General features: G+C 44.5%; 2 protein-coding genes across 4 annotated transcripts in view; one reads left to right on the top strand and one right to left on the bottom strand.

Moving 5' to 3' along the window:
* Positions 1-24764, bottom strand: part of LOC140727018 (cohesin subunit SA-2) — a 141857-nt gene that overhangs the window by 10175 nt on the left and 106918 nt on the right. For 2 of the 3 annotated variants that reach the window (XM_073044174.1, XM_073044172.1), the window contains 6 exons: positions 19242-19366; positions 14746-14847; positions 11631-11702; positions 10857-11005; positions 10606-10734; positions 7816-8018 (listed from right to left, as the gene is read on the bottom strand). In XM_073044174.1, the coding sequence (XP_072900275.1) occupies positions 7816-8018; positions 10606-10734; positions 10857-11005; positions 11631-11702; positions 14746-14847; positions 19242-19366 (780 nt within the window). The remainder of the gene's footprint in view (positions 1-7815; positions 8019-10605; positions 10735-10856; positions 11006-11630; positions 11703-14745; positions 14848-19241; positions 19367-24764) is intronic. The other variant, XM_073044175.1, reaches the window with a different exon arrangement.
* Positions 1-24764, top strand: part of ppp2r3b (protein phosphatase 2, regulatory subunit B'', beta) — a 146425-nt gene that overhangs the window by 113785 nt on the left and 7876 nt on the right. The gene's annotated exons all lie outside the window — the stretch shown is intronic.

The following is a 24764-nucleotide window of genomic DNA, read 5'->3' as shown; positions in this document are numbered from 1 at the left end:
TGGAAACAGGGGTCACCGGTACCTTAGCCCTCCTCAGGTCCACCACCAGCTCCTTAGTCTTTTTCACATTAAGCTGCAGATGATTCTGCTCACACCATGTGACAAAGTTTCCCACCATAGTCCCGTACTCTGCCTCATCTCCCTTGCTGATACATCCAACAATGGCAGAGTCATCAGAAAACTTCTGAAGATGGCAAGACTCTGTGCAGTAGTTGAAGTCCGAGGTGTAGATGGTGAAGAGATAGGGAGACAGGACAGTCCCCTGTGGAGCCCCAGTGCTGCTGACCACTCTGTCTGACATACAGTGTTGCAAGCGCACGTACTGCAGTCTGCCAGTCAGGTAATCAATAATCCATGACACCAGGGAAGCATCCACCTGCATCACTGTCAGCTTCTCACCCAGCAGAGCAGGGCGGATGGTGTTGAACGCACTGGAGAAGTCAGAAAACATGACCCTCACAGTGCTCGCCTGCTTGTCCAGGTGAGTGTCCAGGTTCAGCAGGTAGACGATGGCATCCTCAACTCCTAGTCGGGGCTGGTAGGCAAACTGGAGGGGGTCTAAGTGTGACCTAACCATAGCTGCTCTAGAACAAGTCTCTCCAGGGTCTTCATGATGTGGGAGGTCAATACCACCAGTCTGTAGTCATTGGAGCCGCTGGGACACGGCGTCTTCGGTACAGGAACGAGGCAGGACGATGGCCAAGAGTCTTACTATTAATACTATATTTTGCCATCATATTTGACCTACCAAAATGAACCACTTTACACTTATCTGGGTTGAACTCCATCTGCCACTTCTCAGCCCAGTTTTACATCCTATCAATGTCCCACTGTAACCTCTGACAGTCCTCCACACTATCCACAACACCTCCAACCTTTGTGTCATCAGCAAATTTACTAACCCATCCCTCCACTTCCTCATTCCAGGTCATTTATAAAAATCATAAAGAGAAAGGGTCCCAGAATAGATCCCTCAGGCACACCACTGGTCACTGACCTCCATGCAGAATATGACCCATCTACAACGACTCTTTGCCTTCTGTGGGCAAACCAATTCTAGATCCACCAAGCAGGACCCCTTGGATCCCATGCCTCCTTACTTTCTCAATAAGCCTTGCATGGAGCATCTTATCAAATGTCTTGCTGAAATCCATATACACTACATCTACTGCTCTACCTTCATCAATGTGTTTAGTCATATCTTCAAAAAGTTTAATCAGGCTCATAAGGCATGACCTGCCTTTGACAAAGCCATGCTGACTATTCATAATCATATTATGCCTCTCCAAATGTTCATAACTCCTGTCTCTCAGGATCTTCTCCATCAACTTACCAACCATTGAAGTAGGACTCACTGGTCAATAATATCCTGGGCTATCTCTGCTCCCTTTCTTGAATAAGGGAACAACATCTGGAACCTCTCCCGTCTCCATTGATGATGCAAAGATCATTGCCAGAGGCTCAGCAATCTCCTCCCTTGCCTCCCACAGTAGCCTGGGGTACATGTCATCCGGTCCTGGTGACTTATCCAACTTGATGCTTTCCAAAAGCTCCAGCACATCCTCTTTCTTAATATCTACATGCTCAAGCTTTACAGTCCACTGTAAGTCAATTCCTACAATCACCAAGGTCCTTTTCCATAGTGAATACTGAGGTAAGGTATTCATTAAGTACCTCCGCTACCTCCTCTGGTTCCTTACACACTTTTCCACTGTCACACGTGATTGGTCCTATTCTCTCATATCTTATCCCCTTGCTCTTCACATACTTGTAGAATGCCTTGGGGTTTTCCTTAATCCTGCTCGCCAAGGCCTTCTCATGGCCCCTTCTGGCTCTCCTAATTTCATTCTTAAGCTCCTTCCTGCTAGCCTTATAATTTTCTAGATCTCTATCATTTACCTAGTTTTTTGAACCTTTCGTAAGCTTTTCTTTTCTTCTTGACTAGCTTTTCAACAGCCTTTGTACACCATGATTTCTGTAGCCTACCATCCTTTCCCAGTCTCATTGGAACATACCTATGCAGAACGCCACGCAAATATCCCCTGAACATTTGACACATTTCTGCCAGCCATACATTTCCCTGAAAATATCTGCTCCCAATTTATGCTTCCAAGTTCCTGCCTGATAGCTTCATATTTCCCCTTACTCCAATTACACGTTTTCCTGACTTTTCTGCTCCTATCCCTCTCCAATGCTATGGTAAAGGAGATAGAATTGTGATCACTATCTCCAAAATGCTCTCCCACTGAGAGACCTGACACCTGATCTGGTTCATTTCCCAATACCAGATCAAGTACAGCCTCTCCTCTTGTAGGCTTATCTACATATTGTGACAGAAAACCTTCCTGAGCACACCTAACAAACTCCACCCCATCTAAACCCATTGCTCTAGGGAGATGCCTATCAATATTGGGGAAATTTAAATCTCCCATCACAATAACCCTGTTATTATTGCACCGTTCCAGAATCTGTCTCCCTATCTGCTCCTCAATGTCCCTGTTACTATTGGGTGGTCTATAAAAAGCACCCAGTAGAGTTATTGACCTCTTCCTGTTTCTAACTTCCACCCACAGAGACTCAGTAGACAATCCCTTCATGACTTCCTCTGCAGCCGTGACACTATTTCTGATCAACAATGCCACCTCTTTTGCCTCCCTCCCTGTCCTTTTTGAAATATCTAAAGCCTGGCACTCTAAGCAACCATTCCTGCCTCTGAGCCATCCAAGTCTCTGTAATGGCCACAATATCATAGCTCCAAGAACTGATCCACGCTCTAAACTCATCTGCTTTGTTCATGATACTCCTTGCATTAAAATAGACACATCTCAAACCATCGATCTGAGGGCATCCCTTCTCTATCAACTGCCTATCCTCCCTCACACACTGTCTGCAAGTTTTCTCTATTTGTGAGCCAATTTCCCCTTCGTCTGCCTCTTTAATTTGGTTCCCACCCCCCAGCAATTCTAGTTTAAACTCTCCCCAATAGCCTTAGCAAACCACCCTGTCAGGATATTGGCCCCCCTGGGATTCAAGTGCAACCCGTCCTTTTTATACAGGTCACACCTGCCCCAAAAGAGGTCCAAATGATCCAGAAGTCTGAGTCCCTGGCCTCTGCTTCAATTCCTCAGCCACACATTTATCCTCAACCTCACTCTATTCCTACACTCACTGTCGCGTGGCACAGGCAGTAATCCCGAGATTACTACCCTTGTGGTCCTGTTTCTCAGCTTCTTTCCTAATTCCCTGTAGTCTGTTTTCAGGACCTCCTCCCTTTTCCTACCTATGTCGTTGGTACCAATATGTATCACAACCTCTGGCTATTCACCTTCCCACTTCAGGATATCGTGGACGCGAACAAGAACATCCCAGACCCTGGTACCTGGGTGGCAAACTACCATTTGTGTTTCTTTCCTGGGTCCACAGAATCACCTGTCTGACACCCTAACTATAGAGTCCCCTTTCACTACTGCCATCCTCTTCCTTTCTCTACCCTTCTGAGCCGCAGGGCCAGACTCTGTGCCAGAGGCACGGCTACTGTTCCTTTCTCCATCTAGGTCGTCCCCCACAACAGTACTCAAACAGGAGTACTTATTGTTAAGGGGCACAGCCACAGGGGTACTCTCTAGTACCTGACTCTTGCCCTTCCCTCTCCTGATTGTTACCCACTTATCTGTCTCCCGAGGCCCTGGTGTGACTACTTTGCAGACATACTTCCTATTCCTATTCTTCACAAGTAATTTACCTCACCTCGACCTGTTATCGCCAAAGCACTCCTACTCTGACTCCCTCTACTCCGACACGCATTCTACAAAGCTGTCTCCTTTTAAAATTTTTCCCGCCAGCCAATCTCGCTGACGTCCACGTGCCTGCTCAGTCGTGCCTTGATGAAACCGCTGAAGAAAAAATGATCTCCTTTTAAATTCTTTCTGCTGGTCTGACTCACTGACGCTTATGCCCCTTCACTGTCCTGCCTCGATCCTAATTCTAGGATTCTAGTAATTCTACTCCTATGTCTTAGGGGCTTAAAACTCCAAAGTACACTGAGGTTCCAGCATTATCAAAGTCTCCAATCATTACTCCCATGTCAGTAATTAACAGGCTTAACTGAGCGGAGAGATAGAATGTGTTTTTCTGACTCATTCATTCACAGGATATGGGACTGGCTGACATCACCTTTGCAGAGATGACTGTAAGCCACAGTGGTGAAGTGCTGCGGTTCATGTGGTACAGGTGCCAACGGGCAGGGAGCTCCAGGGTATAGAGCCAGCCGTGACGAAGAAACAGCAATATGTTATAATGTTACAACATGGAGGGGAAGGTAGTGAGTTGAATAACATGTCTGCAAATGACACAAAAATATTGAGAAAGATAGTTTCAGCTGTAGGGTGATGCCAACAAGTTGGTAAAATAGGGAGGGAAATGCAAACAAATTTAATTCTGAAAGTTGATTAATCAGATGAATGGTAGGGTTTTACTACTGAGGAACGGAGGGACCTTGTTTTACATGTCTAAAAATCGCTAGAAGCAGCCACACAGATAAAGTGTTAAAGAAGTTATATGGGATATTTTCTTTCATTGGCCAAGACAAAGAATAAAGAGTATAGAAAGGTTTTTTTTTGTTTTAATTGTGTTCTTTCTTGTATAATGCTGTACAATTTATAAGGACTCAAAGGTAAGAGATACAAAGCTGGAGAATTGTCTGCAGTCTTGATCACCACACTATAGGAAGGACATGGCTGCACTGGAGAGGATGCCGAGGAGATTCACCGAGATTCTGTGTGAGATAGAGTACTTCAGCTGCAAGGAAAGGCTAGATAGGCTGGTTTTGTTTTCCCCAAAGCAGAGAAGGTTGAAGACTGACCCAATTATATAAAATGAAGGATATACTGTAGACAGGATAGATAGTGGGAAACTTTGACCATTAGCAGAGGTGTCTATAACCCAAGGGCATGGATTTACAATAAGGACTGGGAGACCTAAGGGTACTTAAGGAAAATGTGTTCATACGAAGTGTGATTGATATCGGGAATGCACTGCCTGAGGGGGCAATGGAGGACAATACTCTCACAATATTTAAAAACTGTCACCATGGAATACAAGGCTATAGGCTAAGGGCTGGGAAACAGGATTAGTGCAGAAAGGTGCTGATCATCAGCAAAGATATAGTGGATCGAAGTGATGCATGCCAAGACTTATAAGCAGCTCACTAAAACCTCCAGATAAGACCATAAGATGGCACTAGCGTACAAGGTTCCTTCGGTCGACATCTTCCAGATGGCTCCTGAAAATGTCTCTCACTTTTTTTTACATCTGTTTTTTACCTTAAGTGTGTTTCTGGGATTGTTAGAGCCCACAGTTTACAGTTAGGAGACGGTTTGAGTGAGCCATCGCTTTGCTGTGTCTGAGAAGATTCCGGGAAGCGCGCGCAAACTAGGACAGCTTTGATGCAAAGAAACTTTGAGACAGCGTGAACCGATGTTTGGCTCCATTTCATCGGTTAAAACGTCCACCAGTCGCTGCTTAAACCTTCGAGGAAGACTGGGACATCGAGGCGAATGCGGAAGTCTAGCGAGAGTTCAGCGCTGACTGCCTGCCTTTTGATTGCTGCTGGAGAAGGAATCTGTGAGCGACCTAGCACTGTGTGGCTCACTGTGGCAGGCAGTAGGCCTCTCTGCCTCTTGTGGTGTCCCTCTCTTTTGATGATTGTCGGTGATAATGTAGGATGGTTTTGTGAGTTCTGCATTTATGAATCGGACTATTGTGTTTATGGACTACGGACCCTTTCACACTTACAGTTTGTATATACTGTCTTTTTATAGCCAGATCCTTTTCCATTTTGTTGTGAAAGGGGACGGTGTTTGGGGGTTGATGTTCTGTTGCGTTCTATTCATTTTCCTGTGTGGGGGAGGGTTGTTTTTGAGGGTCGATGTTCCTGCTCATTTTGAACAGGGGGGAGGGGGGGGGTTCATGATCGAGATGCCTTCCTTTTTTGTGCGGGGGGAGGGGTTGATGTTTCTCTCTGAACAACTTTCATGTTCTTTCTTTGTTTCGTGGCTATCTGGAGAAGACAGATTTCAGAGTTATATTTGGATATATGCTTTGATAATAAATGAACCTCTGAAGATATAGGAGCACAATTAGGCTATTTGGCCCATTGAGTCTGCCCTGCCAATAAATCGTAACTGATCTATTCTCCCCCTCATTCCCAATCTCCTGCGTTCTTCCCGTAGCATTTACCGATTCATTCATTCATTCATTCACTTACTGAGGCACAGTGTGGAATAAGCCTTTCCGGCCCTTCGGGTCGTGCCGCCCAGCAACCCCCAATTTCACCCTCACCTAATCACAGGACAATTTATCATTTAACCTACCAACCATTAAGTCTTTGGACTGTGGGAGGAAACCCACACAGTTATGGTGAGTATGTACAAACTCCTTACAAAGAGCAGCGGGAATTGAACCTGTAGTGCTATTGCTGTAAAGTTTTGTGCTAACCACCAGGCTACCATGCCTACCTGCACTACAATGGACTTTTTTTTCCCAAATGTATTCTTTCTGGTACTGTATAATGTACTATTTATGCTTTCCTTGTGAGTGCCACTTTTATGATGCTGCTGCAGGTAAGTTTTTCATTGCACCCGTGCATGTGACAATCAGTTCGACTTTGGTAGCCACACGCTACAACTCAATTCAAACAAAATACAAAGGGCGTTTCTCGACATGTGCTTTCATAAGAACATAAGAAATAGGAACAGGAGTCGGCCATCTGGCCTGTCGAGCTTGTTCTGCCATTCAATAAGATCATGGCTGATCTGGCTGTGGACTCAGCTCCACCTACCTGTCTTTTCCCCACATCCCTTATTTTCCCACCATTGCAAAATCCTATCTAACTGTGTTTTAATTAATGAGGTAACCTCTACTGCTTCACAGATTCGCTATTCTCTGGGAAAAGCAGTTTCTCCTTATTTCCATCCTAAATCTTGTATCTTTGGACTATGTCCACGGCTCTAGTCTCCAAATTCGTCTCCAAATTTGAGGAAGGACATTCTTGCTATTGAGGGAGTGCAGCGTAGGTTCACGAGGATGATTCACGGGATGGTGGGACTGTCGTATGTTGAAAGATTGGAGCGAATGGGCTTGTATACACTGGAATTTATAAGGATGAGAGGGGATCTGATTGAAACATATAAGATTATTAAGGGATTGGACATGCTAGAGGCAGGAAAAATGTTCCCAATGTTGGGGGAGTCCAGAACCAGAGGCCACAGTTTAAGAATAAGGGGTAGGCCATTTAGAACAGAGTTGAGGGAAAACCTTTTCACCCAGAGAGTTGTGGATCTATGGAATGCTCTGCCTCAGAAGGCAGTGGAGGCTAATTCTCTGGATGCTTTCAAGAAAGAGTTAGATAGAGCTCTTAAAGATAGCGGAGTCAAGGGATATGGGGAGAAGGCAGGAATGGGGTACTGATTGTGGATGATCAGCCATGATCACATTGAATGGCAGTGCTGGCTTGAAGGGCAGAATGGCCTACTCCTGCACCTATTGTCTATTGTCTAGTCTCAATTTACAGTGGAAACAATTTTCCTGCCTCTATCTTAATCTCTACCATAATCTTTCTAAAAGATCACCTCTTCTGAATCTCAGTGAGCATAATCCAGGCGATTCAATCTCTCCTTATCTCCAATACCAACCTGCAGAACCTCCTCTGCACTGCCACCAAAGCCAGTACATCTTTCCTTAAGTAGGGACACCAGAACTTTAGGCGCTGCCTCACCAGTACCCTGCACAGTTGTGGTGTAGCCTCGCTCAACTCACCCGTTGGGTGTTGTCTTTTCAGGGATGCTGCTTTGGAACTGTGTTGTGCTGGTGATGGTGGGCTCCTGTCATCACTACTTATGGAAGTTGTCTCATCGTCCCTGGTGTCCAACAAGGACCGCTTGTATGAGACGAGTGGGAGCCACCCCTCTCCACTCTCTGCTAACATCTGGTCTGTTACGAATCTCTCCAGGTAATTGAGTCTGAGAGGGGGAAAAAAGAGTGGTCAAAGCCATTAAGGATAAACAGTAGGTAGTCATACAGTCACAGTACACTACAGCACTTTTGTGCTGAACTATTGATCTGGCTAATCCCATTGACCTGTAGCCAGACCACAGCCCTCCGTACCCCTCCCATCCATGTACCTATCCAAATCTCTCTTGCATTCCACTGTATTTCCCAACAATTACCAGAGTCACCCCAGACCTTCAGGGGCACTGCCCTCTCTATCACAGCTAGCATGTGCAGGAAGTGCTGTCTCATGCATCTGTCTGGGTGAAGTCCTCTTCTCAGCACCTCCATCGGGCAGGAAATACAGGAGCCTGAAGTCCCACACCACCAGGTTCAGAAACAGCTACATTCTTACAAACTACAGGTTTGTGAACAGACCGCCACAACCCTCGGCAACAGAGCACTGCGGATCACCTCGTGAGCTACTAGGGACTTGTCTTCGCTAGTGTCATTTTTTTTCTTGCACCAAGGTCCTGCTGTTACACGGTCTTTGTTTCTTACTATATTTATAATTTGATGTACAATTCAAATTTTTGGGCATAGTCAGTAGCTACAGGCTTCTGTTGCAACTACAAACAAGTTTTTCCTTTGTACCGTACCTGTGCACAAGACAATCAGCTTGAGCTGATGAGTGTGATTGATTTATTTACAAAATTATGAGGAATATGGATAGGGTGAATGCTTGCAGGCTTTTACCCCCTCAGGTCGGGTGAGACTGGACTGAGAGGTCGTAGGTTTAGAATTACTTAGTTACTGCCTGTTATGTGCTGGCGTTTAGGGCAACAGTGAAGGTCCTCCATCTCTGGTGGTGTTCAGGGCTTCCTTCATCATGTCAGTAGCTTCCTCTCGGTTTTCACTACTGCCAGTCATGCAAGTCCCAGGTGGAGACTCAGGAATACCGTCACACTCAGATATAGAAGGATTCTTCATTGCTGTTTCCCTAACAACCTTGTTTTACCAGTCAAGGTTGTTAGCCCTGAGATGAACCTCCAAACCTGGAGGACCAGTGGACCACTCTTGGCCTGGCCTCTACCTTTTGACCTGTTTAGCACAGGTGACCCTACCAAGAGCCAAAGCATAAAGCCCTAACTCCAGCCAACATAGCCCTCTGGGTCTTTGAGAATTGCAAGCCTTCAAATCACAGCATCAAGTTTGTGGTTCTCTTGGAGGATGGGTTTAGGGTAAAACACACACAAAGTGTTGAAGGAATTCAACAGGACAAGCAGCAGCTATGGAGAGGAATAAACAGTCAATATTTTAGGCTGTGACCCTTCATCAGCATTTGGTACGTGTAATTCTGGATTTCCAGTATCCCTTGTTTATTACCCGCCCCCTGGTATTCTGAAACCTAATTATAATTTTACAGCACAATCTGATAAGCTAAATTCCTGGCAAACCACAGTTTAAACATTCCTTCCTGAGATGGACTTTGTTTATAAGTTTAGGGTAAAAGGTGAAATATGAACGTGAGGGGGAACCTCTTCAGTCAGAGGGCAGTGCAAACGTTGAAGAGCTGCCCACTGAAGTGGTAAATGCAAGTTCAACTGTAATGTTTAAGAGAAAGTGGATAGGCTGTGTCCTGGGTGCACGGTCTGACTAGGCATAAATTAGGCCGGCATGAACTAGATGGACCAAAGGACCTGATTCTAGCTAGTAGTGCTGTACGACTCTATCACTCTAAAATAAATATAATGACACAAGTGAAAGTTGAAAGAGAGTAAAAGTTACAGTACTGTGCAAAAGTATAAGGGGGATGTAAACAAATTCCAATAAAGTGACGATGCTTTCAAAAATAATGAAATGAAAAGTTTCTAAACATCAAAAAATTACTATAAAGAACAGTAAATGGTAAAAACTAAATTAAATCAATATTTGGTGCGACCACCCTTTGCCTTTAAAACTGTATCAGCCCTCTTAGGTACACTGTCATGCAGTTTTATAAGAAAATTGGCTGGCTGGTTGTTCTAAGTGTCTTGGAGAACTTGCCACAGTTCTTCTGCAGGCTTTAGCTGTCTCGCTTGTTTCTATCTCTCCAGCTAATCCCAGAAAGCCTTAATGATGTTGAGATCAAAGCTCTGTGGATGCCATACCATCTGAAACCAGATTTAAAAATCTAGCTTACCCAAGACTTTTGCACAGTACCGTATATAGGATCTCCCCTCATTCTCCTGCACTCTCGGGAACTAACCTATTTCACACAATACTCCCAATTTGGCCTCACCAACATCTTAAACAATTTTGCGACTCACTGTATATTATGATAATTTATGTTAATTTGAGTTTATGTCATTTATATTCATCATTTAACGGACTGTTGCAAAAAAAAAGCTTATTTCCATGGCATCTCATGTCCTGGATTTGTACTTAACCTTGCAATGCTGTAAAGAAATATTAACAAATCATCATTGTGGAAAGTTTGTAGTGTATATTGGGTTGAGTGGAGATGGTCACATCAATGCTGTGAGTTCTATGTACTGACTGGATGACCACGTTCTTCTATAAAGAGAGACAACAGAAATCGGTACCCAGTTATAAACTCAGAATAATTGCTCCACTTACACTGTTTTCTTGTCTGTCCTCAGCAGCTTTGAGGAAAACTCACTCAAGATATCCAGGAATGGCAGATTAGGGGGAGGCTGATTCTTGCCCTTTTCACTGAGATCGCTGAAGGCAAACTCAATGCCGTTTCTGTCAAAAGAGGTGAAGTGCAATGGGTCAGCAACGAAAATACACGATGGTAAAATAAAAATAATTCTTAAAGGCAGAATGACAGTTCGTAAACAAGACAGAAGAAATAGGAAGAGTTGTACTTGTGCAACATGGCCATTGCTTCCCTGGTTTTCAACTGGTCCAAGCCAAAGGTCAGTGAGAAGCGCCTGGCCAAGTCCTTTATACTGATGAACGGCTGAAACCATCTGGTTACATTGGAGCCTTGAGCTTGCAGCAGTTCACTGAACAGCTGTAGTAACAAATGAATTAAGGAAAACATAAAGACAAAGTTTCCAACTCAAAATTAACTGTTCTTCATCCTGTCAATTTCAAGAAAATTAATTTTTTAAAAAGCAACCAAGGCTTCTAATCTACTTCCTCAGGAGGGTAGAGAAATTTGGCATGTCCTCATTAGCCCTTAACAATTTTTAATCAATGCACCATAGAATGCATCCTCTCTGGATTCATTGCGGCTTGGAATGGCAGCTGCTCTGCACATGACTGCAAGAAGCTCCAGAGAGCTGCGGACACTGTTCAGCACGTCTTGGGGAACAGCCTTCCCTCTATGGACTCTGTCTATACTTCCTGCTGCCTCAGTGAAGCAGCCAGACCCCACCCACCCTGGAGATTCTCTCTTCTCCCGTTTCCCATCAGGCAGAAGATACAAAAGCCTGAAAGCACATACCACCAGGCTCATGAACAGCTTCTACCCCACTGTTAAAGACTATTACATGAATCTCTAGTAAGTAAAACGGACTCTTGATCTGACAATCTACCTTATTACGACCTTGCACCCCATTGTTTATCTGCACTCTACTCGCTCGGCGGCTGTTACACTTTATTCTACAATATTTTTCTCTTTTACTTTGTTCTACCTCAATGCATTGTGCAACGATCTGATGCCTATGGACAGTTCGCAAGACAAGCTCGTCCCTGTATCTTGGTACCTGTGGCGATAATAAACCAATTTCAATTTCAACCTGCATTTTTATGAGAAACTGTAACTAAAAAGTAAAGAGCAAATAGAAGTTGAAATTCGGCATTGCCAGCACTGGCTGAGTTTAAAGCTTAGTTAATTTATTTTATCTATTTATTTAGTGATACAGTGAAGAGAAGGCCCTTCCAGCCCTACGAGCCACACCACCCCATCAACCATACAACCCTGATTAACCCGAACCTAATCACAGGACAATTTATAATGACAATACATCCTTTTGGACTGTGGGAGGAATCCAGAGTACCCAGGGACAGTCCATGCATTCCACAGGGAGGATGTACAGAGACTTCATACAGGGACAGCGCCGGAGCTGAACTCTGACTCCGGAACGCCCGAGCCGCAACAGCACTGCACTAACCACTACGCTACAGTGGCGCCCATTGACTGCACCGAGCCAGGACGTGTTTCAGAACAAGCACCTGCAAATCTCAGAAGCAATCAAGTGCGTGGATAACAGGTAAAACAGCCAGTCACAAACACAAGGAATTTGGCAGGTCAGGCAGCATCTAAATTAATAAACAGCCGGCATTTTGGGCTGAAAACATGTCATTTAGAGGATGTGATTCACATGGTTGTACAACAGTACAAGAACAGGGTCTTCAGCCCATCACGACTGTGCCGACCATAATGCCAATTTAACTAATCCTATCTGCCTGTGCATAGTCCTTCCATCCCCTGCCTGTTCACAAGTTTGTCTATCAAACATTGTTATCGTTTCTGCTGCTAGCACCTCCACTGGCAGCGTGCTCCTAGTACTCTGTGTAAAAAAACTTCTCTTGCAAATCTCTTTTGAACTTCCCCCCCCTCTAACATTTATTTAGTATAAAGACCCTGCCAATCTACCTTGCTTTTTGTTAAAATAAGTGAAAATCATGGTAAAATTGGACGTAAATTAAAAATTGCAAGAATTGTGATCTACCCTAGCATATATAATACACACACACACAGACAAACACACACACACACACACACACACACACACACACACACACACACACACACACACACACACACACACACACACACACACACACACACACACACACACACACACACACACACACACACACACACACTGCACAGGGCAGCAATGACTCACACCAGAGGACAGCCTTTGAAGGTGATTCGAGGGAAGTTCAGGGGAGTTGTCGAAGGTATACACAGGGACCTGTGGCTGCCCGGCATTCCAGACACCCATGACAGTTGAGGCTGACACACTTAAGAAACTCCTATGTAGGCACATGGATGAAGCAAACAAATGGAGGGTTAGGGACACAAGAGATTCTGCCCATGCTGGAAATCCAGAGCAACACACAGAAGATGCCGGAGGAGCTCAGCAGGTCAGGCAGCATCTATAGAGCGAAATAGACAGTCAACGTCTGGGTCAAGACCCATGATCATGAGCTGTGTAGAAGGGAAATTTGATCTGAGAGTAGGCTAAAAGGTCAGCACAATTTTGCGGGCCAAAGGCCTGCACTGAGCTGCATTCCCTGCTCTATATCTCATCAGAAAGTTGCTGAATTACTGTGAGTAGCTTCACTAGATGTTCTAGAGTTTATGAGCTCCCAGCACCACATACCCAAAGGTGGGTGATGGGAGAATGGACCGCTGGCCTGCTGAGTGATGCTCACATCTCCAGAATTTATTCGACAGAATAGAAAACACTGCAGAGATTTATCCCGTTCTCAGCACAGTAAGTAATCCAGCAAGAAATTCAACTGAGCTCAGTTGTGGAAGTTGAATCAGCAAATATTCCTGCTAGGAAGAAGATGAACAGCCTGTCAGGCTGGTGTAGACACCTTCAGTCTTTCTCTACAGCCATTTTTTATCCCTTTTTAATTATATATTCAATTTAAAGTTGTACCTGCTCCCAGATAATGTAATCTTAAACATATGCATATAAAGAAGCCTTTGGATCCTTGGGTCCATGATGGATCATAGACAGCACAAGCCAAAGGGTCTCCTCCCGTCTCTTTATTTCCCTGTAGTCCTGCAACTTGTCCCCTCTCATCAACTCCTCGTTGATTCTTTTTATCTTTAACCTACTCCTTTTTGCTTGTTTTTGATCACTAACCTACACTATTGGATAAATTACATACCAGCAGGCCTGCGGAAAGAAAAAACATGCAGTCACAGAGAGAGCATGCAGACTCCACACAGAAAGCACCTGAAACTGGATCTGTGGGGTGCTGAGGCAGCAGCTCAACCAGCTTGCACACTGGTGTTAGATCACAATGATTGCACAAGGAAAAGAAACCTAGCTAGTGTTTATATCATTGTGCAGGAAAATGATTAGAAAAATACAGCGAACTTCATGTGATTGTCGCTGGTGAGGCCTCACTTGGAGTATTGCGAGCAGTTTTGGGCCCCTTATCTAGGAAAAACTGTGCCAACATGGGAAAAGGTCCAAAGGAGGTTCACAAAAATTATTCCAGGATTGAACAGCTTATCATATGAGGGGTGTTTGATGGCTCTGGGCTTGTACTTAATAGAATTCTGAAGAATGAGAAGTGACCTTATTGAAAGCTATCCAATGTTGAAAGGCCTCAGCAGAGTGGATGTGCAGAGGATGTTTCCTATGGTGAGGGAGCCTAAGACCAGAGGACACAGCCTCAGAACAGATGGATGTCCTTTTAGGGCAGAAATAAGGAGAATGGTAAATTTAGCCAGAGAATGGTAAATCTGTGGAATTCATTGCCACAGGCAGCTGTGGAGGCTAAATCGTTGGGTATATTTAAGGCAGAGCTTAATAGATTCTTGATTAGTCAGGGCATGAAGGGATACAGGGAGAAGGTAGGAGATTGGGGCTGAGAGGGAAATGGATCAGCCATGATGAAATGGCAGAGTAGATTCGATGGGCCAAATGGCCTAATTCTGCTCCTATATCTTATGGTTTTACCTAGGGATACACTGCAACTGGGGAATGAACTGCTGCCTCTTTCAACATCAAACATAGTCCAGTAAACCCCGATGATTTCGTAAGAGATTCTCACCTGCTTTAAGCAGTGAATTAAAGTCATTGCACACTGTATTTTGTCATTCTGCCTCGTCCTGCTGAGTGTCTCCTTAATGATGTCCCCATAGTCGTTGTAATACTAGTGAGAAACAGACACATTTTTAGATTGGACTTCCGGTACACCTGAAAGTAATAAACCAACTTAATAATCATTTCCTAACTTGTAACACTAAATTCTGCATTGCTTTTCCGTTGTATTATCTCAGGGTACTGATGCGATGAAATGATCGGTTTGAGATGGCGTACAAAACAATGTTTTCTTCACTGCACTCTGCTACACGTAACAACAGGAGATTAATTTACCAACTATTTGCTAATTTTATCACTAAATCAACAAAATTAATTATGAAGCCATAGGCAAGGCTGTTTTGTGAATGGGAAAGATGTCCCTGTGCAGTCAGGAATCAAAGTTCTAAGTAAATTTATTAACAAAGTACATACATGTCACCATAGACAACCCTGAGATTCATTTTCTTGCAGCCAGTTGATCAGCAAAGATCTTTCGTACTCGGCCAGGTACCCTACCTGAGCCTGATGCTTTCTGTGGGTTCACCCTCCCGGAGGATGCTGGCTCGTCGGCCTAAGACTGATATCACAGCATTATCGGGGGCTGTGGATGTTTCTGATGGTTCCTCCATGTTTTGATGGTCAAAGCGAGCATAGGAGGCATTGAGCTCATCTGGGAGTGAATCCTTGTTGCCTGCTTTCGTGTTGTAAGAGCTGATAGAACTGAAGCTCTGCCACAACTGTCAAGCATTTTCATGATTCAAGTTTAGTCCAGAATTGCCACCGCCTGCGAGTTGGCTTTTCGGAGACCATACCTAGACCTTCTGTAACTTTCTCAGTAGCCAGGCTTGAATGTCTCCGATCTGGCTCTCAGCAGATTGTGGATCTCATGGCCCATCCTGGGCTTGGAAAAGAGCCTGAATGACTTGTTGATGACTGTTTTTATAAAGTCCATGACAACCATGGTGTATTCATTCAAATCCACAGATGAATCCTTGAACATGGTCCAGTCCACTGACGAAGCAATCCCACAGGTGCTCCGATGCCTCCTGCGGCCACCTCTTTGTTGTCCTCATCTCTGGAGCCCTGCTCCTCAGCCTCTGCCTGTACGCAGGTAGGAGAAGGACAGCCAAGTGTTCAGATTTACCAAAATACGGCCTGGGCATATAATAGTGGACTAGTGTGATGCTCTGATGCTGCAAGTAATATGCGGATGGCAATTGAGCAGGGTTTTCTTCAAACAAGCCTGATGGAAATCCACAACTATGATATGAGATGCATCAGGACGGACTGCTGCTTGTTTGGTGACGGCGTTGTGCAGTATCTCAAGCGCCTGACTCGAGACGGCCTCTGGTGGTATGTAAACTGCAGTCATGCAGGAGAACTCTCTTGGTCAATAGAATAGTCAGCATTTGATCATTCAGTGTTCATGGTAGGGGGAACACAAGTACGACAAAGCCACCACATCAGAGCAGCACAGAGAATTTATCACGAAATACACACCTCCACCTTTTCCGAATCAGCAGTTCGGTCCATCCTGTGAATCGAGAAACCTTCAGGTCTGATCGCCATATCTAACGTACCCTGAGTAAGCTATCTCTCGGTAAAACACAGAATATAACAATTTCTCATTTCTCTGCGATACACCACCCGTGCCTTTAGGTCCTCAGTTTCCATCTCCAGCAACTGCACACTTGCTAACAAGATGCTGGGTAGAAGAGGGGCTCAACCCTCTGCGTTTCAGCTGGGTTAGAGTCCCCCCACCCCCTCCCCGCCTTACCTCTGGCCATGGCGATGAACCTTCATCGGCTTAAAGGTGCTGTACCTGCTGCTTGAGGGTTAAGTTCACCGAGTCCTTCAGAAGTTTGTGAAATCTGTCGTTCATCAAGTCAGTTCAAAAGTACATTGCTTAAAAGGAAATTACAGGCTGCAGACTGCAGTGAGAGTAATTCAAGAGGTATATTTAGACATGTATCCTTTTCCAAGGATCATTGTAAACCTGAGAAAAGGGAATTCAATTTGGTATCTAATTGTGTTGCTTTTCACTGAGCCAGTGTTCAAATTTGCTTTTTCATTAGGCACCTTTTATTTATCTGAAGACAGATTTCACTGGGAAAACACAAAAGATTGTGCAGATGCTGGAAGTCCAGAGTAACACACACAAAAAAAAAGTTCTGGAAGAACTTAGCAAGTCAGGCAGCATCTATACAGTCAACGTTTCGGGCCGAGACCCTTCTTCAGATCTGGATAGGAAGGGGGAAGAAGCCAGAATAATACGGTGGGGCGAGGGAAAGGAGTACAAACCGGTAGGTGATAGGGTAATTGGTGAAATCAGGTGAGGAGGAAGGTGGGTGGGTGGGGGCGGGGGGAATGCAGTAAGACGAGGAAGAGGTAAAGGCCTGAAGATGAGTACAAAGCTATGGTAGAATCCTATCTAGATGTAATGTTCACACCAATCCCGATTTGCCAAAATGATGCCAAGACTTGCAGACATTTATGATGAAGGCTGCCTTGTATTCCTGGAGTGTGCAACAGTGAGCCAACGGAGTAATTTAAAATATTATGTAACAGATGTACAAAAAACCTCGACCCCCGTGGGGGAAGACTAGTTTGAAGGGGTATAACCTCAAGTTCGAAGGTCAGTAATAGTGGGATAGACACAAAATGCTGATTGGCACTTCCATTGTATCCTGGATAATGGACTACCTGACTGGCAGACCACAGTTTGTGTGGCTTCAGAGCTATGTGTCAGACATGGCAATAAGCAGCACTGGGGCCCCACAGGGGACTGGATTGGCTCCCTTCGGTATACCTCAGACTTTAGATACAACACTGAGTCGTGTCATCAGCAGAAATTCCCTATTGACTCAGCAATAGTTGGTTTATAAAGGGAGGGAATACAGAGCCCTGGTGGAGGACTTTGTCAAATGGTGCAAGCTGAATCATCTACAGCTCAACATTAGTAAGACAAAGGAGATGGTGAAACACAGCAGACTAGACAATACCTACTGTACTGACAGGAGTAAAGAATAGACGTTTTGGGCTGAGACCCTTCATCAAGACTAGAAAGGAAGGGGGAAAGAAGCCACCTTACTCTGGCTTCGTTAACCCTTCCTTTCCAGCAGTGGTGAAGGGTCTTGACCTGAAACATTGACTGTTTATTCCCCTCCATAGACGCAGCCTGACCTAAGTTCACCCCGTATTTTGTATGATTTTTCCTTCTGCTTATGATTCATCCCTACTCTCTACTTCCTGCAGATAACATTCTCTTCTTGATTCCCTTGTCCATTCATCCCTCTCAAATGATATCCCTCTTGGCACTTACCCCTGCAAGCAGCATAAGAGCTACACATAGCATTTACCTCCTCACCATCGACTCAACCTGCAAGTTAACCTTCAGGGAATCCTGCACGAGGACTCCAAAGAGCCCTTCCACCTCTGATTTTTGTATATTCTCTCTGTTTAGAAAACAGTCTACATCTTCATTCCTTTTACCAAAGTACATGGCCATCCACTTCACTCCACCAGCCACTTCTTTGCCCATTCTCCCAATCTGTCCAAATCATTCTGCAGACCCCCTGCTTCCTCAGCGCTACCTGACCCTCCATCTACCTTTGTATCGTCTGCAAGCGTGACCGCAAAGCCATCAATTCTGTCATCCAAAGCATTGATATTTCATGTGAAAAGCAGCAGCTCCAACAGTGACCCTGTGGAAGACCACTGCACTGACTGCTAACTCTCCTTACCTCCCCAGCTGGTCACCCTTCTGCTATCTGAAGCCAGCACTCTGGGTGTGACCCCCTCAGTAAAAGTCTCATCTACGAATTTCTTCCCAACTCCTCCTCTCTTCTCATTCTCATTCCCATTCTGGCTCCCCCACTTACGCCTTCCTTTCTTCTCACCTACCTATTACTTCCTTCTGGTGTCACTGCCCCTTCCCTTTCTCCTGTGATCCACTCTCCTCTCCTATCAGATTCCTTCCTCCTTCAGCCCTTTACCTGTCACCTCCCAGCTTCTCACTTTATCCCCCACCCACACCACCTATCTTCTCCCTCACCTACCACCTTCCAGCGTGTACTTCATCCCCACCCTCTCCCTTCTTATTCTGGCTTCTTCCTCCTTCCTTTCCAGTCCTGACGACGGATCTCAACTGGAAATGTCGACTCTTTATTCCTCTCCATAAATGTTACCTGACCTTCTGAGTTCCTCCAGCATTTTTGTGTGTGCTTTGCTCTGGATTTCCAGCATCTGCAGAATCTCTTTGTGTCTATCCCCTCTGCTCCATGGACACTGGATGTAACTGCTGGAACGCCTGGCCCACTTTAACCTTCTGCAGGGAGACTGCAGCAGTTCAAGGTAGCAGATCACCTCTGCTTTCACGAGGACTGTCCAGGTTGAGTGGTTAACGCTAACCCTGCCAGCGGCATTCTCGTCCCTTAAGTGAATTGATAAAATCAAAATCTTTACCTTGATATACTGTTTGAAGATGTTGGCAGCGATGTCCATCTCCACCACACTGAACACTATCAGCTTACAGAAGGCAGCAAGGAGATTCCTTCTCTTGTGCAAAACACCCACTTTGCCTTCTTCATCTGTAATGAAATCAACAGAACATTACAACACAGGTCCTTCAACTCACTATGTTGTGCTGTCCTTTTAACCTACTCTAAGATCAATCTAGCCCTTCCCTCCATTTTTCTATCATTCATGTGCCTAAAAGACTCTTAAATGCCTCTAATATCTCTAGCTCTACCACCACCCCCGGCAGGGCGTTCCATCACTCTCCGTGCATAAGTAATGTCTATGAGTTGTGGCTAATGCAGTAATAGTGTGGTACAGTGCAGAAGCACACCCTTCAGCCTATCTAGTATGTGCCAACCTGTTTCTCTGCCTCGACTCATCTATCCACACCTGCACCATAGCTCCCTAAACTCTTCCCCTCCATGTACATATCCAAATGTTGCAATTGAACCCACACCCACCATTTCCTCTGGCAGCTCGTTCCACACCATTGGATCCAACTGATTAATTTTAATTGTTTTTTCCTTTGCAGTTTAACAATCCAGTATCTGCTTGCGTGTTAAGTAGCTTTTATGCACAGAACAGTTTATATATGCCTTTAATGGATGTTCAGAGTATTATTCTGGAAGCTCCTTAGCTTCTTTGTTAGGAACAAGTATTTTCTCAATAGTTGATTTTACTACAGTATTAAATAAGTAATTCCTAATTGGACTATTCTTATCTATGGAATATCTAAAAGAGGCTGTATTGTGCCAGGTGCCATCTTCCTTAGGCGTCTCTATTTCATGTAGTAGATGTCTATTGGGTTGAGTTGTTCTCCAATCTTGGTAATTTACTTGCAAACGTTTCATCACCATGCAAGGAGACATCGTCAGTGCACTGTTGACTGAGATTGTTCTCCAACTGCTTGACCTTTATATACATTTCAATCAGCTGATTAGACATCACTTCAGAAACTCAGTTTTGATATGGGGAGACTTGACTGTGTGGCAAACTTTGTACGTTGTGGTCTAGATCAAGGTCTGTATGTCTGTGTACGGAATTGTTCGCGGAATTCTCTTGCATGCCACGTGTTTATTTGCGCCTTGACTTTCACTGATGCCCCGTCAAATTGGTGCCCCTCTCGACCTTCATGGGTAGAGACTAGGGAGAGTTGGTCATGCGGCTTGATAGCCAGTTGATGTTCATGGATCCTTGTGGGTAGTTTTCTCCCAGTTTGACCAATGTAATATTTTCTGCAGTCCCCCTTTTAGATTTGTAGACCATATTGGTCTTGTCCAATAACTTGGTGTGTTCTTTGGGTCTGCAGAGTACTCTCCTCAATGTTGCTGTTGGCTTAGGCACGATCAAAATTCTATGTTCTTGGAGCAATCAGGCTGTCACTTCTGAGATACTTTGAATGTATGGATGGACAACCCGTTTGGTCACTTCCTGATTAGTGCATCGTCAGCCTCATAGGCATCTGCGTATGAAGTTATGTGGGTATCCGTTTCATGCGAATACTTAAAAGAGATATTTCTCCTCTTTATCCTTCAGCCCCGCTGTGCTGCAGTGTGTCTCCACTCTTCGGATACACCCCGTTTTGTGTGCTTTTGGGTGGTTGCTGTGATAGTTTAGGATCTGATCTGTACGTGTTCCCTTACGATAAATGTAAGTTTCCAAAATTATGTCTGTGTTTCTACTGACAAGCACGTCCAAGAATGCTAGTTCCCCCTCACTTACGTTGATTAGTTTATAAATTATTTCCAGTTCACTGCGTTTTACTATGACAAAGCTATCATCGACATAACAGACCCAAATTTTAGGGTTTGTAATTGACAACACCATCTTTCCTAACTTGTGCATGACGGCCTCTGCTATAAACCTGGAGATGGGCTAATCCACAGGAGTCCCATTCAGCCGTTTGTAAAGCGTGTTGTTAAATTTAAAGTAGGGCATCAGCAGAATTCTGGCAGTCTGCATATGCTGCCTTTGCAAGTCTCCCACTGTCTGGTTTCTCGTTGGGAAGTAACTCTATTGAAGTTTCTTTGCCTAAGCTAAAATTGACAGAAGTGAACAGAGAGGACCTACTTGTCAAGTCTCGCAGAAATCTATACTCTGATTATGTCCTTTGCAAATACTTTCCTCCTGGATTTATTGGTGGATGTAAAGCAACCACAATCCCTAGAGTTTAAACCCTTGTAGATGGCACAGTGGTAGCACAACTAATAGAACTCCAGCCAGCCTTAATCCTGACCTCTGGTGCTGTTCGTGTGGAGTCTGCATGTTCCCCCTACAACCACTAAGTTCCGCCAGCTTCCATCCGCACCCCAAAGGCACGTGGGTAGCCAGCTCTGACTGGTTGTGAGAGTCAGGCTCTGGACTCACTTTCATGAATTTCAGTTGCCAATGTGACTTACTTACTTTTATTGTTTGCGTGATTTGTGTTCTTTTGCACATTGAATGTTTGATGGTCTTTTTTAATGGTTTCTATCGGGTTTCTTTGTTTTGTGGCTGCCTTTAAGGAGATGAATCTCAAGGTTGCATTTATATACGTACTTCGATAATAAATCTTCTTTGGACTTTAACCATAAATTGTGTGCAAGTCACTGTTAGACTCTGCGGCAGATGAGGAGAATATGGGAGAACAATATGAGGTTAGTATAAATGAGTGCTTAATGGTCAGCACAGACTTGATGGGCCAAAGGGCCTGTTTCAATGCTGAGTCTGGGTTACTCTGCGCCATTAAACTAGACAAATATTTCAGATTTCATATTCAGATTCAGATTTAAATCTGTCATATGTGCATCGAAACACTCACTGAAAGGTGTTATTTTTGTTAATAACCAACACACGCAAGGATGTGTCGAGGGTAGCCCTCAAGTGTCACCGCACATTCAGGAGCAGATTTTGCATCCGTGCTTTGCAAAAATTCCTGTCAAATACAAAGATTTTTATCTCTTGAAAAAGCACAAATACTTCCTCTCACAATTTTCTTGAGCTGTGCTTTAATAAAGTTCCCTTGAACCGTTTATATCCTCTGTTGAATCCAACACATGATGCAAATCTAAACCTTCACCGAAGGATAATTCCATGAGGAAATCAGTCACTCACAAAATAGCTACTGGCAACGAGTCCAATATTACCAACCCCACCACCACCGTTATGTTTTTCACATGATCTCATACAACTGCTGCCCAAAACAAAATGAGATGTCTGTCAGCAGGTTTCAAGTTTCCATCTCCATGGCGTTATTGAGGGAGCTTTCTTTAGTACTCACTAATCCATGCCAAGTCAAGACAATAAACTTTATACTGCTCTCCAGATGGAAAGGAAGTTAATTGCAGCAACTTCTGCCCATTCACCAGTGAAAAATCAACTAAAATTCAGCAAAATGGAAAACGGGGGATTCAGTGAGGAGCAGATTGAACATACCTCCCCCCACACCTCTTAATTAATATCTGCATTTCTAGAGCCTCAATCAGGTCCTTTTTTTTCTGTTTTAAAACTCTAGAGCATCAGCTCTTTTTTTCCCATTTTAATCTCTTGAAAATTTCTACAGATGAACTGTGGAGAGGATTCTGACTGGTTCCATCACTGCCTGCGACGGAGACCTTAATGCACAGGATCACAAGGGGCTGCAGACGACTCCATCATGACCATAATCCTCTCCACCATCAAGGTCATCCTCAAAAGGTGGTGCCTCAGGAAGGTGGTATCCATCATTTAGGATCCTCCCCATCGAGGACACGCCCTCTTTCCATTACTCCCATCAGAGAGGAGGTGCAGAAGCCTGAAGACACACACACACAATACCTTAGCTCGAGTTCTTTCTTTTCCACCATCAGATTTCTGAACAGTCAATGAAGCCATGAACACTATCTCCTTATTTGTCGTTCGCACTCTTCATTTATTTTGTTACTTATAATTACTTTTATGGCTTGCTGCCGCAAAACAAGGAATTTCATGATGTAAAGTTTTATCACATAATAAACTTCATTCTGATTCTAAAGTTCTCGCTGCCTCAGTGACATAGCCTACATAATCAAACACCCTGCCCACCCCCGACTCCCATCAGGCAGAAGATACAAAAGCCTGAAGGCTTATACCACCAGGCTCAAGGACAGCTTCTATCCCATTATTATAAGACTATTGAACGGTCACCTGGAATGACAGGATGATGGAGTGAAGGTATGTCTCTACCAAAAGAGGTGTAAAGTGCTCCTTCCCTTCATTGGCCTGCAGGTCACCCTTGGGCAAGGTGTAGCACCTGCCCCCCCCCCCCCCCCCGATCAGGGTCACGTGAAGCCACGGGAGCAGGTGGTGGATGGTCGTATGAGCAGCTGGGGCTTATCACAAGTTCTGGTTATGTGACCACTGACACCAGGCAGACAATCGCTGCAGAGTATTGATAATGGCTGGGCTCTCCTGTCTTGTAAAGACACTGTTCAGAAGAAGGCAATGGCAAACAACTTCTGGAGAAAAATTTACTAAGAACTATCATGGTCACGGAAAACCATGATCGCCCACGTCATTACGACAAGGCACATAACGAACAAACCTACTTTGATAAGATGGACTCTTAACTTCTCAGTCTATTTCAGTACAGGTTCTAATTCTGATGCTGGACTTCCAGCAGTTGCAATGAATGAACCCGTGTCTGATGCCCCAGCCTTGCCCAGCATAAAGGCCAGAGATCAGAGGGGGTGTGTATCCAGCCACTAACCTGAGTGCCAAGTCCAGGGGCGAAGCAAGAGGTCATCTGCTGTGACATCTGACCTGCGCCACACCCCGCGACTCCACACTGCGGTACCGAAGTGTAGAAGGTGTGAATGCAGCCAGTCAGCAGGTCCCCGGGGATCCACGAGCTAACGATCAGTCTAATTAGAGGGAAACCTTACGAAAGGGGTACCATGAAGGGAAATCAGCTGAAGATGTCTACTACCAAAGCGGGCGTTCATTGTTAAATGAATGTCATCTCCACTTTTATTTCAGTTAAAGAACAGTCACGATGCAAATACACCTCTTCCACTGGACCACAATATTTGGAAGAAAAAGTGACCTTCTTCGGCTGTGGAAAAATGCAGAACTGCAGATCTATAATGGACACAACCCTAGCAATGCTGAGGACATCTTTAAGAGGCATCCATCATTAAGGACTCTCACCATAAAGGTCATGCCCTCTTCTCATTGCTACCATCAGGAAGGAGGTACAGGAGGCTGAAGACTCACACTCATCGTTTTAGGAACAGCTTTTCCCCTCCGCCATCAGATTTCTACAGTCCACGAACACAACCTCGCTATTTTGGTTTCTTGTTTTGCTCACTATATTTCTTAACGAAACTTTATTAATTTTTTAATGTATTGCACTGCACTGCTGCCAGAAAACAACAAATTTCACAACGTATGCCAGTGATTATAAACTTGATTTTGATTCTGAATTTTTGTCCAGCAACTGGCAGAGATCAGAGGGTAAGGTGGAATGTGACT

The sequence above is a fragment of the Hemitrygon akajei genome, chromosome 4 (genome assembly GCF_048418815.1).
Source record: "Hemitrygon akajei chromosome 4, sHemAka1.3, whole genome shotgun sequence".
Lineage (NCBI taxonomy): Eukaryota > Metazoa > Chordata > Chondrichthyes > Myliobatiformes > Dasyatidae > Hemitrygon > Hemitrygon akajei.
The sequence above is the reverse complement of the archived record's forward strand: the minus strand, read 5'-3'. Positions and strand labels throughout refer to the sequence as shown.